Source organism: Heterocephalus glaber, unplaced genomic scaffold (assembly GCF_053883595.1).
Source record: "Heterocephalus glaber isolate CG9 unplaced genomic scaffold, H.glaber_assembly_v1.0 deba00001442, whole genome shotgun sequence".
Classification (NCBI taxonomy): Eukaryota; Metazoa; Chordata; class Mammalia; order Rodentia; family Bathyergidae; genus Heterocephalus; species Heterocephalus glaber.
The window spans coordinates 30,225,659-30,245,153 of NW_028258296.1; the positions used below are offsets into that span (position 1 = coordinate 30,225,659).

Sequence of the window (19,495 nt, forward strand, 5' to 3'; positions counted from 1 at the left end):
ATTACTAATTTTAAATTACAGAGTTGATTAGTTCAGTATAAGACAACTCCTTCAAACCTGTTCTAAGTGAACAGTAAATACATAAGTGTACATAATGTGCCATCTCTTAAAAATACTGTAGGAATTGTAAGAACATTTTTTGTAAAATCTCATCAGGAAGAAAATCAGTAGTAAAAAGTAGAAAATTTCTTGTTCTGTTTTAATGTTAATTGTTATAGCTATTGAATGTTTCTAAAGTCTGTGGATATTTTGATAAGAATGTTATCTCTGATATTGTCTTATGTTTATCATCCAGAAATATCGAGTGCTGGGTTACATTGCAAATTTTCGACTGCTTGCAGAGCTTTCCAGCCCTTTTGTGAATCAGCGGTAGGTTACTGGTAACATTAGTTGTTTTTAAATTGTTCTGTTTATTTTCAGTTTCAAGAAACCTTGACTCCTAAGATGATAAAGCTACCATATCAAAAAATGAGAATATGAGATATAAGTTATTGTTATCATTATCATTGTACAAATGAGGAAAATGAGTCCTGGAGAGGTTAGGGTAGCTTTCTCAGTTTTCCCCAGCTGGTCACTGGTAGCGCTAGCTTTTGAACCCAGCTGTGTTTGCAATATGACTGTGCTTTGTTATACTTGGCTCCAGGGCATTCTTTTACCCTCCATCATCTATGCTGCAAGTTGGACTGAGTTCAGTGGAGTTCTTCGTGGAAAAGAACAAATACCACTCTCAGTCATCTTGGGTCTAGTTTATATTCCTGCTGCTAACTTCCTTCTTTCTCTAACTTCTGATAGCAACATTATCTTAGTTTTTCAATTAAAAAATAATTCAAAAAAAATTACAAACTACTTTTATTTCAAATATATGCACTATCAGTAACTAACAGTATATAATATTGATAGGCATTGTTAGATATTTTTTAACCATGCCAACCATTTTTAAGAATACAATTCATTAGTGTCAAGTATATTCATGTTGTTCTACAGCAAATCTCTAGAACTTTTTCATCTTGCAAAATTTGAGAGTATAATCATTAAACACTAATTCCCCCATCTCCAAGACTACTTTAGATACTTCCTATCAATGGAATCGTTATGGTATTTATCCTTTTGTTTGTGATTGGCTTATGTAGCTTAGCATAATGTCCACAAGGTCCATGAAGTTGTAGCAAGTTCAGGGTTTCCTTTTCTAAAGCTTCATACTATTCTCTTGTATCTGCCTACCACATTCACTTTATCTGCTCAGCCATCCATGGTCATTTGTACTTCTTGGCTATTGTGAATAATGCTATGATGAACATGGGTACACAAATATCTCTTTGATATCTTGCTTTGAATCTTTTAGATATATATTCAGAAGTCAGATTGCTGAATTTTATACTAGTTTTGTATTAAATTTTTTGAGAAACTTTCATACTTTTTTCCAGAATGACTACACATTTTTGCCTTTCCCCCAATAGTGCACAAGGAAGTTTGTCCATAGTATTTTCTGTCTTTGTCGTTGTGGCTATGTTAATGGTTTTTGAGTGATATCTCATGGTTTTGATTTGCATTTTTTCTGTGATTTATGATGTTGAGCATCTTTTATGTATCTATTGGCCATTAGTGTATTTTCTTTAAAGAACTGCCTATTCAAATCCTTTGGCATTTTTAAATTAGTTTATTTTTTTTTTCAAATTGGAATACTTTTGTATATATTCTGAATATTAAAGCTTTATCAAATATGTGATTTGAAAATATCTACTCCCATTCATAGGTTGCCTTTTCATTGTATCATTGTTTTGTGGGTTTTTTTGATATACAGAAGTTTTTAATTTTGATGAAGTCTCATTTGTTTTGTTTTTGTTTCCTGTGTGTTTGGTGTCATAACTAAGAAATCATTTGCCAGATTTAATGTCCTGAAACTTTTCACCCTTTATCACGTATGCTGCTCCATCATATATTTTTTTCTAGGAATTTTATAGTTTGGTCCTACATTTTGATATTTAATCCATTTTGAGTCAATTCTTTATGTTGTATAATGTAAGGGTCCAGCTTTATTCTTTTGGAATGTGTGTTGAAAAGATCATCCTTTCGCCATTGTGTAGTCTTGTTTCTTGGTGTCCTTGGTAAAAAGCATTTGACCATATATGCAGAGGTTTATTTCTGGGCTTTCTATTCTGTTCTATTGTGCGTGTGTGTGTGTGTGTGTGTGTGTGTGTGTGTCCATCTTTGTGTCAGTACCACACATATTGATTACTTTAGTTTGGTAATTTGTTTTGAAATCAGAAAGTATCAGGTTTTCAACTTTGTTATCCTTTTTCAAGATTGTCTTGGGCTTGGCATGGTGGTGCACCCTTCCCACCTACTTGGGAAGCTGAAGCAGAAAAATCATAAGCTTGAAACCAGCCTTGGCAACTTAGTGAGATCTTCTTTCAAAATTTTAAACTTTAAAAGGGGTGGGAATGTAGCACAATAGTAGAGTGCTTGCCTACCATGTGTGAGGCCATAGGTTCAATCCCCAACATTGAAAATAAAAAAAAGATTACTTTGGCTATTCCCTTAAGGTTCCATATGAATTGTAGAGTATTTTGTTCTATTTTTGTAAAATAATACCACTGAGATTTTGATAGGAATTGCATGGAATGTTATTGCATGGAATTTTATTGGATAATACGAATATTTTTATAATCCTTCATCTTCCAATCCTTGACACGGTGTTTTTCCATGTATTTTTGTTTTTGATTTGTTTTAGCACTGTTTTCACTCTATCATTGGACAAGTCTTACCTCCTTGGTTAAGTTTATTACTTAGTATCTTATTCTTTTTGATGCTGTAGTACATGAGATTGCTTTCTTAATTTCCTTTTCAGATTGGTCATTGTTTTTATACATTAGATTTATAGAAAAGCTGCAAAGATATTTCGGAACACCCTTATATGCCTTACCCTGTTAGTTTTCCCTATTGCTAACATCTTACATTATCATGAAACATTTGTCAAAACTATGAAACCAGCATCGGTAAATTACTATTAAGTAAACTCCAGATTATATTTGGTTTTATCATTTTTCCCATTAGGGTCCTCTTTCTGTTGCAGGATCCAGAGTGCCACACTGCATTTGTTTCTCCATTTTGAGCATGTGTCTCCGTAGTCATTTTGGTCTGTAGCAGTTTCTTGATCTTTTCTTGCTTTTCTTGACCTTGAATCCTTATTAAGGAGCACTGGCCAGTTTTCTCATAAAAAGTTCCCCAATCGGGGTTTTTGTGATGCTTTTCTCATGTAAGGATAAACTTACAGGATATGAGAAAGAATCCCATAGAGGCGAAGGGCTCTTCTTATCCTGGGTATGTGAGGGCCATATGACATCACTGTTAATATTTACCTTCATCATTTGGTTAAGGCGGTGTTTGCCAGGTTCTTCTATTGTAAGTTCTTTTCTTTTCCATACTCTGTCCTTTGAAACCAAGCTTTGAAGTAAACAAACCTTCAAGGTTATGAAGGAAAGAGGGAGTTGACTACTTTTGACAATAGACTTATTGTTGTCATTTGTCACTTTTGTCATTTAACAGAGGCTTACTGATTCTTTTCCTTTGTGTTGTTTAGCTGCCCCTTTGTCTCCACATCTGTGGTCCAAGTTTAGGCTTCAGGTTCTCCAGCTACTATTCAGTGTTGTATCCTTACTGTCTGCTCTAATTGTGGTTGTTCTTACCTTCTTTCCTTTATTTTCTCATATCTTTAGTTCCTCAAAAATCTTTGTAAAACTTATCTGTTGCACAAGTTTTAAGACAAAGTCCAAAAACCAGGGAGGACTTTTATGATTGATTATATGTCATCTTTTGTGATTCAGTACAGGAATAACACAGAATTGGGAGTCTCAGATACATCTAAGAGTTTACCCTGTATCAAGCCTTATGAATATTTCAAGGATATTGGTAATCATGAGGCATCTAGATGTTCAGGGCTATCAACATGACTCCTGCGTCCTTTTCCATTGAGTACACTGTGGAACAGGATTACCTGTAAAGTCTCTAAGTGATGTGTGTAGTTCATATTGCTAATACAGAAGGAACTCTCTTAGTTATGAAATATCTCCATTTAATACTCAGTTACATAGCTTGTGTGACATCTGCAGGAGGTCAGACCCCATAAATCCATACCTTCCTGAGTTTTCATAAATAATCCTAAACTACGTGCATCCTGCTAAAAGCAACACATAAAGGCTTTTCTGTTACAAGTACCATTGCAGGTCTGACATTAGTGCGTTTACCAGACAATTAGCCTTGGATCATTTGCCTTTTTTTGTTGTCATTGTCTTTTTGACACTAAGGGAAGGGAGAATGGATTGATGTTTCCACCTCAAAGCAAAAAAGGAATTACAGATCTTCTTCTCAGCCTTTTCTTTGTCAGATATTATATAAATTCTATTTTGTTTGCCAGTGTTTCATGTATTTTAATTTCTTCAAAAAGATTATCAGTTCCTTGGGCTTGAGGCCATTTAAATATATTTTTAAGAAATAATTTTCTATTATCCTCCAAGACTCTGATAATGTGAAAGCATACAGGAAAGAGCATGTTCTTTGAAGTTATAAGACCTGAATTTAAATGTACCTTTTCCCACTTAGCATTTTGTATGAACAGAATATGATTTAACCTCTCTGAGCTTCAGTTTTTTCACCTATAAAATTGTAGCAATGATGTGTATAGGCCTCACAGTTTGCTGTGAATGTTAAATGGATCTATGTATGTAAAGCTCTTGGCACAGTGCTTGTCGTTCAGTCTGTATTCAGTAAGTGCTAAACATAGTAAATATTCATTATGCTAAAACTTAGTAAACATTGGAAGTGCATAGTTTATATTTGCATTCTCTATTTTGGCACATCTTTTTTTTCTGTTTAACCCATTATAATTAGGTTTCTTCCTCTTCCATTTTGCTAGAATAGTTTCATTAAAGGCACTGATGGCTTCCAGTTTCAAAATCTAATGAACTCCTTTCAGTGTTGTCATATCTGTCTGTGGACTCGAATATGTTGATCACACCCTTTTAATGCCAAACTCTATGTGCTTTCATGACACCTTACTCACCTGGTTCTCCTTGTATTTCTCTGACCATCCCCTTTCAGTCTTTTTTCATAAGGAACAGCTATTTAAATGCTGATGTTTCCCAGGCTCTCTTCAGGCCCACTGCTCTTCTCTGAGCAGAAGAGCACTCTCTGGGTGAGTTCTTTCCTCACAAGTTCTTCACCTCTTACCTATGCTCATCTTGATGCAATGAATTATGTATGAGTTTTGGAGTCAGACCACTTCAAGTTTGCCACTTACTTGCCGTGACCTTGGACAAGTGTATTAGACAGTTTTCTTATTGCTCAGACACAATGCCTAACACCTACAACTTAAAGGAGGAGAGGTTTAATTTGTTCATGGTTTCAGTCCATGATTGACTGGTTCTAAGTCAGAAACATCCTTGTGGAAGGGTATGGCAGATCAAAGATGCCTAGTTCATGGGGACCAGGAAGCAGAGAAGGAGAAGAGTACCAGAAAGGAATAGGCAAGGGACCAGGTATAGTACCCAAGGGACCATATAAGTATCCAACTTCTTAATCCAGTGAAGTTGACATATGAAGATTAACAGTCACAACCCACCCCTTGTCAGCTTCAGAGCCAAATGTATCTCCTTAAACTATAATCTCTAAATAAAGACATAGCAAATTCGTAATTCTGCCTAACAATCTATCTCACGTACAACCAGAAATTCAATAATCCTTTTTTCAAAATTTTTTTCAAAATTTCAACAGTTTCAACATTTTTCAAAAGTCCAAGTCTCTTCTGATAACTCAAGGCAAGTTCTTGGATGTGAAACTAGGTAAAAAACAAACAAACAAGTCACATAATCTAAAGGTATAAGAGCACAGGTACATTCCTATTCCAAAAGGGAAAAATAAGGGGATAGAAGAGAATCAGACCAAAGCAAGATCAAAACCCAGCAGGACAAAAATTAAGTCTTATAGCTTCATATCTGGCATCCATGGTACACAGTGGTAAAATTTGAGTTCCAAAAGGCATGGGTGGTCCCATCCCAATGGTCTTACCAGTTGGAGCCCACAGGACCTCTCTCTTGTCTGGCTCCATTCATGGCCTGCGGCTTTCCTTGGCAGACATTCCTCGAATCTCCAATTTCCTGAAGTGTCCACCACACCTTTGGCCCAGGAACTCCCTTCTAAAAAGAAAAGTTGACACTTGCATCCTTGAACCTGCAATGGATGGAGTCTTGATTCCTGAGATGCCCTCGAGGCATCTTTCTTTTGACCCTGTCAAAGTACTTACTTTCTTTTTTAATGTTGCTTATCTCTTTAGCAACCACATCTCTTTTGGCACCAATTTTACACATTGTTCTTTTGGGGTCAAAATTTATGTTTTTCAATTTTTTCTGCTCTGCCTTTTGCCCATAATTCTCACTACCAATCTGGCTAAAAGTAGCCAGTAGTACCCATGCTACAGCTTGAATGTTAGACTGTCTTGCAATTCCCTCCACAGGATTAATACAACGCCCTTAATCTCACTCTCCCACAAAGCCTCATGACATGAAAAAAATGTAGACAAATTTTCTGCCAGAGATTAACACACATGGCCTGTAGTCCAACTAACTGCCAGTGGAGTCCTTGTTCCCAATTGAAACCTCCTGAGCCTGGCTTTTACCATCTGCATTCCTATTAGCATTCTAGCTTTCTGAGCTCTGACCAGAATTACCCATCAGGCTCTGTTTACAACTTTCTAAGACTTTTATATCCCATATCCTTAAACCTTTCCAAACGCCTCTCACAAACCAGTTCCAGAGGCTTCTAAACCATGTGGTTAGGCATAGTCACAAGGTCCCCATTCTTGTTACCAGTGTTCATCACTGAGACATAATACTCCACACCCAAAACTTAGAGAAGGAGAGGTTTAATTTGTTCAGAGTTTCATTCCATGATCAGCTGACATTGTGGCAGAAGGGCATGGTGGAACAACACTGCTTAAGTTCATGGCAGTTGGGAAGCAGAGCAGGGGAAGAGTGCCGGAGAGGAATGGGTGAAGGACTACATTTACTGCCAAAGATATGCCTCCATCATTCACCCAGACATAACCAGGAGTGTACTATACTAATCTGCTAAGCTTTTCTTAATCCAGTGAAGCTGTCATATCAGGATTAATGGTCACAACAAGTTCCTTAATATCCCTCTACTACAGTTGTGTACTCTATACAAAAAAAGACTTTAATATTATGTTTCTTTGTATTACAGTCAAATGTTTTCTTCTCTCTGCATTCTCTTGATCCGTATGTGCCCCATCTGTTCATTCACTTAATTACTCCTGATGATGTGGGAATCAGCTAATAATTTCTTCCTCACCTACATTTAGTTCATTACTAGGTCCGGCCATGTAACTTCCTAAATATTTCTTAGTCTTACAATCTCTTCTCCATCTCTGCTGTTGGTGCCCTAGTTTATCAACTCTACCTTGGGCTGCCTTACCAGCTTCTAACTGTACTGTTCAGTAGAGTAGTCACATACCACATACAGGCTAAGTGTCCCTTATCTAAATTGGTTGGGACCAAAGGGGTTTCATATTTTGTATCTTTTAGGAGTCTGGAATATTTGTATATGCATAATGAGATCTCTTTGGGGAGGAGACCCAAGTCTAAACATTTATTTATATTTTATATACACTATATACATAGAAAATAAAGGTACATTTAGATAATATTTTAGTGTACCCATGTTTTAACTCATATACTTGTTTTCCATCTATACATATTTTCTAATGAGATGTTTTAAGATATTTTGTCCTTGTTTTAATTGAGTTGTTTCCATATTGTTGGGTTTTAAAAATTCTTGGTCCACTTTGATATACTTTATCATATGGGTGTATTATAAATATTTTTCTCCCAGTGGATGATTATCTTTTCATTCTGTTAAGAGTATTTCACAAAGTTTTTAATTTTAGTGAAGTCCAACTCATCATTTTTTTTCCCCATGATTTGCATTTTTGGTGCTATAGCAAAAGACCATTACCAAAGCTGAGATCATGCAGATTTTTTCCTGTTTTCTTCTGGAAGTTTTATAGTGTGTTTTACTTGAAAGCCTTTATTCTACTTTGAATTAATTTCTGCATGCTATATAAGATCTCTGCTTAAGTTCATTTTTCTGCATATAGATAGATCGTTGTATAGTTTTATCAAAAATATATTCTTTCTCCATTGAATTATGCCTTTGTCAAAAATCAGTTGAATATATTTGTGTGAGTCTGTGAGCTTTCTGTTTTATTCATTGATTTATTCTTCTATATTGTCACCAGTGCCATGCTGTCTTGATTATTGTAGCTTTATAGTAAGCTTTTGAAGTGGGTAGTGAGTCCTCCAACTTTGTACTTTTTTGTTATTGGGTTGGCTATTCTAAGCCCTTTGCCTCTCCATATAAAATCCTAAGAGAGTGTTGCCTTGCTAAATAAATTAAAAAATAAAAATAGGATGTTGCAGAATAAATGTGATCTTTCTTTAATTCTCTTTTCAGGTGGTTCTTTGAAGCTCTGAAGTATCCAAAGTTTTCCAAAGCTAATGTCATCAATGGAATTCTCATGACAGTCGTGTTCTTCATTGTGCGTATTGCTGTAATACCTCCTTTCTATAGCTTCTTGTATTCCGTGTATGGAACAGAACCCTACATCAGGCTGGGATTTGTAATACAGTGTTCCTGGATCTCTACTTGTATTGTTTTGGATGTGATGAATGTCATGTGGATGATCAAAATCTCTAAAGGGTGCATCAAAGTCATCTCTCTCATCAGACAAGAGAAAGCCAGTAATAGTCTTCAGAATGGAAAACTTGATTAAAGGTGTGGTTTGTCAAACACCTTTGACTAGATAAGCAATCTTCATTTCTACCCAGCATTATATCTACTAATAGGATGAATTGGCATGTTCTTGTGCTTCCTTATGAATTATCATTGTTATTCAGGGTTTCGGTGTCATATTTTCTTTTTTTTAGAAGAAACTAAAATTTAGTCTTTATTCCAAGCTTTTCCCTTTTCTTCTGCATTATAAGCATGGATAAAATCTTAAAGTTTTAAATAAAAATTATAGATATAGTGGTGAATCTTTTCCGAAATCTCATAGCCTGCATTAGTATTTTTCTCTGTGGAAAGATGACTATGATAATTTGGTGCACTTGGTGTGCTGCCACTTTTGCTGAAAAGTTGGGAACTACTTTTAAATCTGTAAATAACTTTGGACATTTTTTTGTATTGTACCTTTTTCTTTACGTCAGCACCTATGTAGGTTTTTATTTCCAAATTGTTGACATGATCTTTTCTCCAGACTATTAAAAGTGACATTTTCTATTTTAGATATGCAGTCATCTACTAGTGATGAATTATTTTACTCAGTTTGAGGATTTTTCATTAGTTTAATCATGGAATATACTTCCTGGATTTTAAGATTTTTTTTAGATGTCACATTTCTATTTCAGTATTTTATCACCTTATTTTTTTTTATTTTGTAGTAAGGCTTAAGGCAGATATTGTGGACCTCTTTTAAGGATGAGATTCTTCCAGCCACCACTGGACTAGGCTAATACTGTTGATGAGATCTGTAAGAAAAATCATTTTAATGTTGCTGTCTGCTTCCCTTTTATTTTTTCTAAGAAAAATATTTTATTCTTATGTGTAAAATCTCCCGAGTTCAGAACCTGATGCTATCAGTAGTCTTCTTATGCAATATGTTTCATCATGCTCCTAAAATAGGCCTCTTCTGGACTAGATCAAAATGGCAAAATAATCAGTATTCATGTTTTACTCCGTTTACATGCATACTTGCTTACTCAGCACTTTCAGTGCTTTGAATTTCTGTCTTTCTTAAAAAAGCAGGAAGGAATAAGGTAATTTAATCCAAGCATTCTGGTTATCAAAATTACTGTCTTAACATGAAAATAAATGACTGTGTGTGTGTATATGTGTGTGTGTATGTATGTTCACTTTGGTTTTTGCAGTGTTAATATAGAATTATTTAACTCTTGTTGCCTGTGTTTTTCTCAAACACTTCACTTTAATGATTGTTCTTAACCTAAGGAAAAAATTTAATTCAACTAGTGGTAAATACTTGAACTTAATTGAACCCAAACCAAAAGATTTAATTCATTCAGTTTCCCAATTTGAAGGAAAATGTTTGATTCACTTTCATTGTTTGTGTTATGATGAAAGGAGACTGGCTGAATATAATCAAGACTCTTAATTTGATTTGATTGTTCACTGTGGCTGGAGCCAGATAAGTTCTAGAGCATTTAAAAATGGAAATTGAAAATTTAGTCAATAACTAATGATGAAATGAGGTTGATTGGCTTATAAAATGTACATTTATTTTTGGCAAAGTAATGTAAAATGTAGATATTTATTTTAAAAGCAGCTAATATTAATATTGATAATTGATCATTAAATTTATTGATGACCACATCATAGTCACTTAAATATGTATTGGTTATCTAGAGGGGGAGGGTGTAAGAAAGAAAGTGATTTTATCTTGTTCATGCTCTTTTGCAAGAAAAGTGGCTTTTTAAAAAAGGAAGACATTTATATTATGAAACTATTTTGGAAATTCATTCCTTTACAAAAATAAATGTTGAAATAAACATTTTTGACTCCTTGGATATTTCTATAATTCTGGCCACCATGTTTGTATTTTTTTTATATTTCTGTAATTCTGAACAAGATTTTAAACCCCTCATCCAAATGATACAATATAAAGCTATATTAATGAGTTTCCACGTAGTAGTTTCAATAGTTGTTTCAAGCTTGAAACTTCATTTTTACTTTCGTTCACATTACCTTTCTCTGATGGTATGGATGGTCACTAGTAGTATATTTAAAATAGCAAAGTTTCAAAGTTGTTATTTCCTTAGTCTGCAGTCTCTATCTTCTGCATGACTGGCTGCATGACAGTTAATTCAGCATCCAAATTCATTTTATAAAAGTAGGCTGTATATATTTCTTTTTTTTATTTTTTATTTATTTATTTTTTAGTACTGGGGATCAAACTCAGGACCTTGCACTTGTGAGGCAGGCACGGTGCCACTATGCTAAATCCCCAGCCCTGTTTGTATACATTTCTTCATAAAACAGAAATGAAATGGAAATGCTACTATAAAGTGCCATGTTACTTTAAGTCAGATCTTTACAGGAGCTGTACTTTGCTGTTCTGTAATTGTATCCATCTACCTAAAATACAAGTAAAAGTAGAACATATCATTTATTAAACAATGAATTTTTCATTTACTAAATGCCAAACTTTTGCTAGACATATTAAATGTCAAGTATTTTGACTACATGGATTAACTTTAATGATTATATTAGGCATGATATTTAACAACACTAATAAATTATTTGTAGAAAATAAAAGCAAATTGGTATACATTTTTAAGCAATTCTATTTTTCTAGAAAAGATTAGTAACAACCTGAATGTGTAGAATTCTAGAAAATAAGTTATTGTGAAACTTAAAAATGAATGAAAATCAACTAGTAGCATGCAAGATCATAGATCCTGCATTAAATATTTTATTTGTAAGAATTTAAAAATTATGAGCTTGGGTTTATAAAATTTACATTCTTATGTATAAATCTTGAGGGTTCTTTGCATTTATTTAAAACTCAAAATGGCATTTTATATGAGTGCAAACAAAGTAACTCAATCTTAAATTACCCCATAGTATGCTAATTTTTTATTCCAACTGTTATTTTATTTCATAGACTAGTTCCATGTTAAGAGAAATGAGTTAGGTCATTATCATCTTTAAGAGTAATTTTGCTATATTAAAGATGACCCAATGCTGTCTTAAAAGTTTTAAAAACTGCCTAGTTTGTAGGTATTTGAATCAAATTCTTTTCTAAATTTAATAGTTGACTCATCAAATTTTACTCTAGCGTCAGTTTTTAAATTGTATACTTTCTCTGACACACACTGGCCATCTGAGGAAGGGCTGTTCATGGTGTGAAGAGCCAGCTTTACTGTCAGCAGCACTATTTATTATCCTGCATTTAGAAACATTCTCACAGAGATGCAGGGGGGAAGTGTGATCATAATGTACATGCTTCTGCTGTTTCATTTTTTAATGGAAATAAACATGTTCCAAATGACCCTATTACACATTTGAACAAATTATGATTTTTATGTTGCTCTTAACTCCAGATATGTAAATATGCGTCTGAATTGGCTTTAGTCAGATGTGAAATTGAAAAAAATTGAAAAACTTACATATTGGTTGACATTATCAGTTATATTTCATAGAAGCCTATGTATTTATTTGTATGTGTTTTGGATTCCATAAGAGGTGAACATGTCACTTTATCAGAAGAAGGCCACAGTGTGTTCAAGTGCCGCAGGGAGCCGCTTCCTATGCGCAGACCCTGGAGCCACGCATACCTCCCAGCCCCAACCACAACTGGCTTACACTGCAGTGACTGATACAAAACAAATGCGATGTTTGTAGCAACAAGAAAAGCTTGTAGGATCTGGAGGAGACACTGAGACTGCTTTTCCCCTAAAAGATGAAAACATCAATCTAGAAATTTTCTCTCTGAATCCATCCAGTCCTTCCATTTCTCCTGCCCGATAGCCTAGACTTCATCAGTGCCTCACTCCAAGAGGCCAGCATCTTTCTGTGTCAACTTCTGAGACCTCCCATACATCTGTAAACTTCCCAGACTCTTGTGGCAAGTTTAAAAGTTTACAAATTGATTCTGTCATTGGAAAAAAGCATCATAAAGTTAATAAATCACAATTAAGAGGCTACAGGAAGCCATTCAGCATTTAATAATATCTATTTATAACAAAGCAAAGCTAATTATGATTTTATTTAGAAACATCTGTAATCACTTTTTCTTAAACTGGTTTAGCAGTGAGTTTTGCGAAGTGTTTAAACTAGGGGTTTATTGTAGGCATGTAAATTATGTGAATGTTCTTAGATCCCATATCAGCAGGGGAGAGAAAGGAATTGAGCTGTTAGGTGGTGGGATAGGGGCCTGGCTTGCAGCATTTTAGAGTACTGCTCTTCAATAGAGAAAACTTTCTTCTGGTACTAGTTCTTTACAAATAAGCTTACTGGCTAATAGATTATTTGGTGTTTCCCAGAATACAACACTTAAGCTCTACTTTTTTCTCACCCAGACTTCAAGTAGCCTCTCCCTGCTTTGATAATGTCATACCTTGATTGGAAGATATTTTTCATACCAGTAAAGAATTGTAGGCAGCTCCTAAAGATTAGTTTTTTTGCATTGAAAATGTTTACACTTACTCTGGTTAGCAGAGTTTTGATATCTGACCCTATACACAAGACCAAAAATGATGAGAAACATTTCTAAATCTCAAAGATTTATAAGTACAGTACCTCTGGCTGAAAACATGTTTAACATCACCTATCTTTTTTTCTTTATATTTCTCTGTAATTCTTTAGTGAAATGTGTGTTAGTTACTTACTACTTCTTGGTTAAAGAAACCTAAAAATATATTCATAAATAAAATGTGCTGTGTATTTTTGTTTCTTGTTTTGTTTCTGATATGATTATGTCTACTTTTTACTTAACAGACTTGTGTGTAATACTTTTAATTTGTAACTAGGATAAGTTATGAGGGTTTTTTTGGTAATTGCTAGAATTTGTAATAATAATGCCATTTAGACTTTATTGGAAAATCTACTTGAAAACTGCAGTACATGCAATAGCTATAGTGAGATATATATACATATATATACACTTTGTATGTATATATAGTTTCTTTTGAGAATATATAATACATAATATTTAATTGTAAAAGTTTTTGAAAGTTTCTCAAAAGACACTCAACATTTTGAGAACATACTTTATAATTTCCATAAGGTTGAAGAACTTTGTTTTATTTATAAAACAAAACTAGATAATTTGTAGATCAGTGTTACTAAGACTCATCAGTAATTAGAATACAATTTAGTACCCTTTATTTTGGTTTCTAGTTGGGCTTTATCTGAATTGATAATAAATATCCTTTGGTATTTTTGTTAAAATTTTTGAAATGTTTGTATACTTTATTTGTATGCGTGCCATTTTAAAGTATATGCAAGTTCTAAGCAATAATCTGCATGTTGTACAAGTCCAGCATACTTTGTCATGACAATTTTATTTATAATTAATTTTAAGAATGGAAAAGAATATTATATAACCTCCTCCTCACCATGAACACTTTGGAATTTTCTTGTGCTAGAACACTACTATAATGTAGTACAAAGGTTTGTATTTTGTGAAAAAAAAATAAAATCACGATTTAGTGCAAAAGTTTGTCTGTAAGGTGCATTCTTTAATAATAATATTATTATTCATTATTTTGCTCACATGGTATTATTTTTCTCACATCATATCTTCTAGCACCTGAATCCTAAAGGTAAATTTTTATTCCTCAGGATGTTTGTAGAGTTTGTTTACAATGTTCCCTCTCCCTCTCATCCCTGGCAGGTCTTGGCCTTTAAGCAAACAGTTTAGTTATGCTTGTTCATGGAAACAGTGGTGCTGTCTAATCTGTAGGCTATTGCAGTTTAAGTAAAACTTTGCCATTTAGGTTTTTAAGCTCCTTCCAATCTCCCTTAGACCTCTCAGTGTTTTTTTGCCAAATGTCTTGGGTGGCATTCCTGTCTTCTCAGATGATCTATGGCCTTAATCTTGCATTTTAGTCTGAGAATATCCAGTAGATCAGGAAACGGCACTCATTGAGTAGAATACTGAAGTGGTTTGGCCTTTGGAGAGTACTATGAGTCATGCTTCAGAACATACCCAAAATAATGTATCAAGACTGGCAAAAGAAGAGCTGAATTTCAATAGCAGTCACAGCTGTCAATGGAGGTGGCCCACAGGTAAAATTATAAGGTTTCAGATTCCAAGTGAGTGGAAATGGGAGGTTCTCTACCATACTTCAGGTTGTCTCAAAATATGTCATCCTTTATTCGCCTATTCTCTAGTCCTTAGCAAATTTGTCTACTGCTTTGCTTCCCCTCCCTTGTAATGCTCCGTAAGCATGCACAAAATAAGTGATTTGGCAAATTTGTAACATTTTACCCCATGCTGATAATACAATCTGACACATGTTCCCGGATCTCCCGAAAACGACTCTTCATGTAAGGACTGTGCATACCACTCTCTCTGTCTGAGTGGTTGTGCCCATAGTCTTTTACAGCACAGTGCTCATAGATCATCCTTGCCGTTGCCAAATAGTCCCTTTCTTCATCTACTTTCATGGCTGTGACCAATCTAATTTTGTCATTTTACCAGATCATTGATTATACTGGCAGAAATTACCTGAGTAGAACTTCAAAAAGGTAACAGAGATGGTGAGCTAAATTTCCATAAAGAACAAAGATCAAAGTAACGTGGAAATTTGGGGGAAAAAAAAAGGCAGGAGGAAAGGTTTTCAGAGAATAGGAAAAATAAGAAAATGCTGTGTGTGTATACATTGAATTTTGGTTGACAGGAGAGTATCAACAAAAATGAATAAACTTAATGAATGACATCTGGATATAAGTTATGACAGTAAAATACACTATATACATATTTATATATACTTCTTTATATCTATGAGGTACACGCATAAACATATGTACTTATTTGTATATATGCTGAACTGTTGGGGACATGATTAAGCCTGCTGTTTCAAAGTCATCTGTATCTGAGAACATATTTCACCACTAATCTCTTGACCAGTGATCTAATCCCTCTGAGCAGGTTAGGAATGAGAACAGCATTGTGCAGCAAGGGTCCTGGTTAGCTGCCTGAGCTTGCAGAAGAGTTCAAGTTTTGATCAGTTGTAGCTACCCAAAGCCCAACGATTAAGTTTCCTGGAAAGATTTTTGTTATCAGGCAGGGTCATCCTGAGGGTATTGAAAGATGAAATGATTGATTTTTAAAGTATACTATATTTTGGACAGAAAGTTTTTATGCGTAGATGAGGTATTAGAGGGAAGGAGTTTGGAATGTAAATTGGAAGAGAGCAAATTGGAAAGAGAAGGTACTTAAAAGCCTATGGTTAACATGAAAGAAGTATCTTAATCTGAGTCAGTTTTGTTATCTGTAGTTTAAGTATTCTGACATCTTTTCCAGCTCTCCCATCCTATTAGCGAGAGCTTTAATTTGAAGCAAAGCAATTAGGAAGGAACAAGTATAGCTTTGAAGAAGACTTAGTACTATGATTTAGATGACTTTGAGGGATATTCTCAGTGTCAGTTTGGCAGAATGACAATACAGATGTAGGTTAAGTGTCAGAAACACTAACTGCAAAGTGGGTAAACCTGATGATTGGCCTGAGAAAAGAAAGAAAAGGGCCAAATCTAATAAATATTGTTGGGGGCGGGGAGAAAACCAAAAGGATTTGGAAAAATAGTTTTTGGAACTGAGAAGAAATAGATTCCACTGAATTGTGATGTCAGAATGAGAAGCTGCAGACGCAGCAGGAGGTTGGTCAGCTCCTCTTGGTAGCTCTCAAAGGAACAGTGGATAAGATGAAAAAGAAAGAATGAATAAAAGAGAAAGTATAGTAGTTTGAAGGGCAAAGTGGAGTTTTTAACATTTTAACAATGTCAGGGGTGTTCAGCATTTAATCCAAAAATAAAAGCATGCTCAAAGGGCCACCCTGTTGGAGTTTTGATCACTTTTCTCATTCCTGACCCATAATCCTAACTTTGTCCTCTGGCACTTGTGTATTCCAGGTTCCCTACTGGACACTGACCCATGATGTCCTCACAATCCTTTCAGTTCATGCTGTCCCCAGGACTTGTGTCCCTCTGTGGTGTTGGCCCAACCCGCCAAGTCGAAGAGCTTCAAAAAAGTTTATAGATGATGGTCAGAGGCCAAGTAGAATGGAAAGGCTAAGGCTCATTAAATTGACATTTATCTAGTGGTTTCCAGATGATCAAGTGAGTTTCTGGAACAACCAAGATAAATTTATCTTGATCGACAGGCTAGCTCACAGAGCTAGCTCCCTTTTTCAGAGTAAGCGGCTATGGCCACAGTCGAGCTGCTATTTTTCTCTCAGCCTAGAGGTTAAAGACATGAGTTCACACCTATTCCAGCTCAGCTTTCTCAGGGGTTGGGCATGGAATTTCACATTTGGGATAACATGATGCGAGGACTTGTCATCTGGAAGTTAAGAGACTTGGATTCCAGTTCTGGCTCTACTATACATAGTAACCATTTTAGACAAGCGTTTTCAATTTGCTGGCATTTGATTTTTCATTTTTAAAGTGAGAAGTTGAACGGGGTGAATTGAAGGATCTTTTTATTTCAAATTCCATCATTCAATGATTTTGGTAATTGGAATCAAGGTTAGGATATGGCCCAAAGCATAGCAGGCTCAATTCCAGAATATTGCTTTCAGTTGTGTATGTTTTTGCAGGTAGCTTAAATTCTAGTATTGACGGTAATTGTGTGCCCTTGAGGGGGCCACATGTTTGGGATTCCATCTGCCTCACTTGCAAGAAGAGATGGTATCATTTGCAATCAAAGAACCTAGCCAAAAAGGCTGAATGTAATATTTGCTGAGTGCTTCTCAACATTCCTAGGGGGAAGAGATAAAGTTTTAATGATGTACTTTCCCACTATACTTGCAGCCAAGTTGATTTTTAAAATATTCTTCCAAGTATTAATGTTTGAAACATATAAACATCTCCATCATGATATCCAAATATGGAAGTCATCTTCTTTATTTCCCACAATAAAAATACTCATCAGAATGGAATTTAAGAATAAAAATATAAATAGTAAGTTATTTATTCCTTCTCTCATTATCTGAATTGTCCATTATCTTGAGAAGCTAGTTCATCACAAATGGGTCAGTTACCTTGGTTGACTCAGTGTTGGGTAATCGGGACGTTTTACAAAATTCCTGTAATCTTAGTGACCATAACCAAAGGCTGCAGAGTTATTTAGTGGATTTTGTTGTGAGTCTAACCAGGATGAAGTGGGATGTGGGAATTATTGGCAATGCTTAATGCCTGTGTTTGGTTGGGTGCTACACTTATTCTTGCAAATTTATTGGTCTTTATCAGACTGGTGATGGAATTATCTGTAGTAGATTCACTCCAGAATTTTACACTGATCTGGATGATCAGTGGGTAGATTCACTAAGACACTATATCATGATAGAAAGTAATGTAAGAAGTAAATCTATCTGTTCTGAAGGAAAATATGGTTAATTTCTTAGCATTATAAATAGATAAAATAAATACTAATTGTAGTTTATATTCTGAAGAGGGAGGAAGTAAATCCATATGCCAGTGTGTTAATTTTTTTCTTTAAAAACTACTGAGAATTTGGAGCTTTTTTAAAAAAGGAATCTAAATTGTTTATATGAAAAGTGAAACCAGAAGGTCTGTACTCCATTCCCCATCCCTTTTATAACTTTCTGATCATTAACTTCAATTCTGAAATATGTGGATCAAACCAAATGCTTGTTTTGTACGCTTAACCTGGGCCACAGAAACTTGCTGGAAAATCATGCAACCTTGTGTGTTGGAACCTCCACAAATCCTAGATCTCTGTCATCTACTAAATAACATTAATGCTCTATTCTAGGCAACATGTAAGGCGGAGGATATAAGCAGTGAACAAACTTGCACTAAGCCCAAGGGGAAGCTGCATGTGTCAGAAGAAGATACTCTGCACAGGAATCAGCAAGTGCAAAGTCACTGAGGTGAGGATACTGTGTTGTGTTCAGTGGCAAGGAGGCCAGTGTAGCCAGAACATGGCTAGTGAGGAGTATGAGAGATGGAAAATGTGGACAAACAGGTAAACAGGTGCCAGATCATGTGGGGCTCTTAGGCCGTTGTGTTTGGCTTCTTACCATGCTTAAAATGAATATTCCAGGTTTTAAACAGTACAGATGAGAAATAATATGGGCTGAAGTCTAGGCTTTCATTTTTACCACAATCCACAGGAAGAAATATTTTTTATGTAGCGACTCTGTACATAAACGTACATTAACAAAAATTTCATGAGACAGTGTCTTTACCCTGAATGATGTACTCTGAGATTTTCTATCCTCTTTCATGGTAAAAGAGGAAATGCTGGTTGTCACCCACTAAACTGATTTCATAATTCATCAGTGGGTTGCAGTCCACAGTTTGTAAAATGTTGGTTCTGACTAAAGTGGTGATGGTAGAGATGAAGAGAAATGGATGGATTCAGGACATATTTTAGAGGTAGAGTTGACAGTGGTTGTTGATGGACTTTTTATGAGGCTAGAGGGAAAGCTGTATAAATGATGATTTTGTACGATTTTGGCTCAAACAAATGGGAAGATTGTTCCTGTATTCTAAATGAGGAAGATCACAGAAAGAGTAATTTGAAAGGAGAGATGGAAAAATTTTAAATCTTGAAACACTTAAAAACCTCCTGATTATATATGTTCATGTACATACAGATTTGTAATATTATTGCTAAATTACAAGTGTAAAAATCTTTTTAGACTCTAAAAACTAAAATACT

General features: G+C 34.9%; 1 protein-coding gene across 6 annotated transcripts in view; it reads left to right on the forward strand.

The window, feature by feature from the left end:
- The window catches only part of Tlcd4 (TLC domain containing 4), a 106,127-nt gene extending 87,412 nt beyond the window's left edge, over nucleotides 1-18,715 (forward strand). For 5 of the 6 annotated variants that reach the window (XM_013070871.3, XM_004841221.4, XM_021255337.2 and 2 more), the window contains exons 6-7: nucleotides 296-369; nucleotides 8,524-10,633. In XM_013070871.3, the coding sequence (XP_012926325.1) occupies nucleotides 296-369; nucleotides 8,524-8,842 (393 nt within the window). In that variant the 3' untranslated portion in view covers nucleotides 8,843-10,633. Of the gene's footprint in view, nucleotides 1-295; nucleotides 370-8,523; nucleotides 10,634-18,583 lie in introns of those variants that run through there. The other variant, XM_021255338.2, reaches the window with a different exon arrangement.
- The last annotated feature ends 780 nt before the right edge of the window (nucleotides 18,716-19,495 follow it).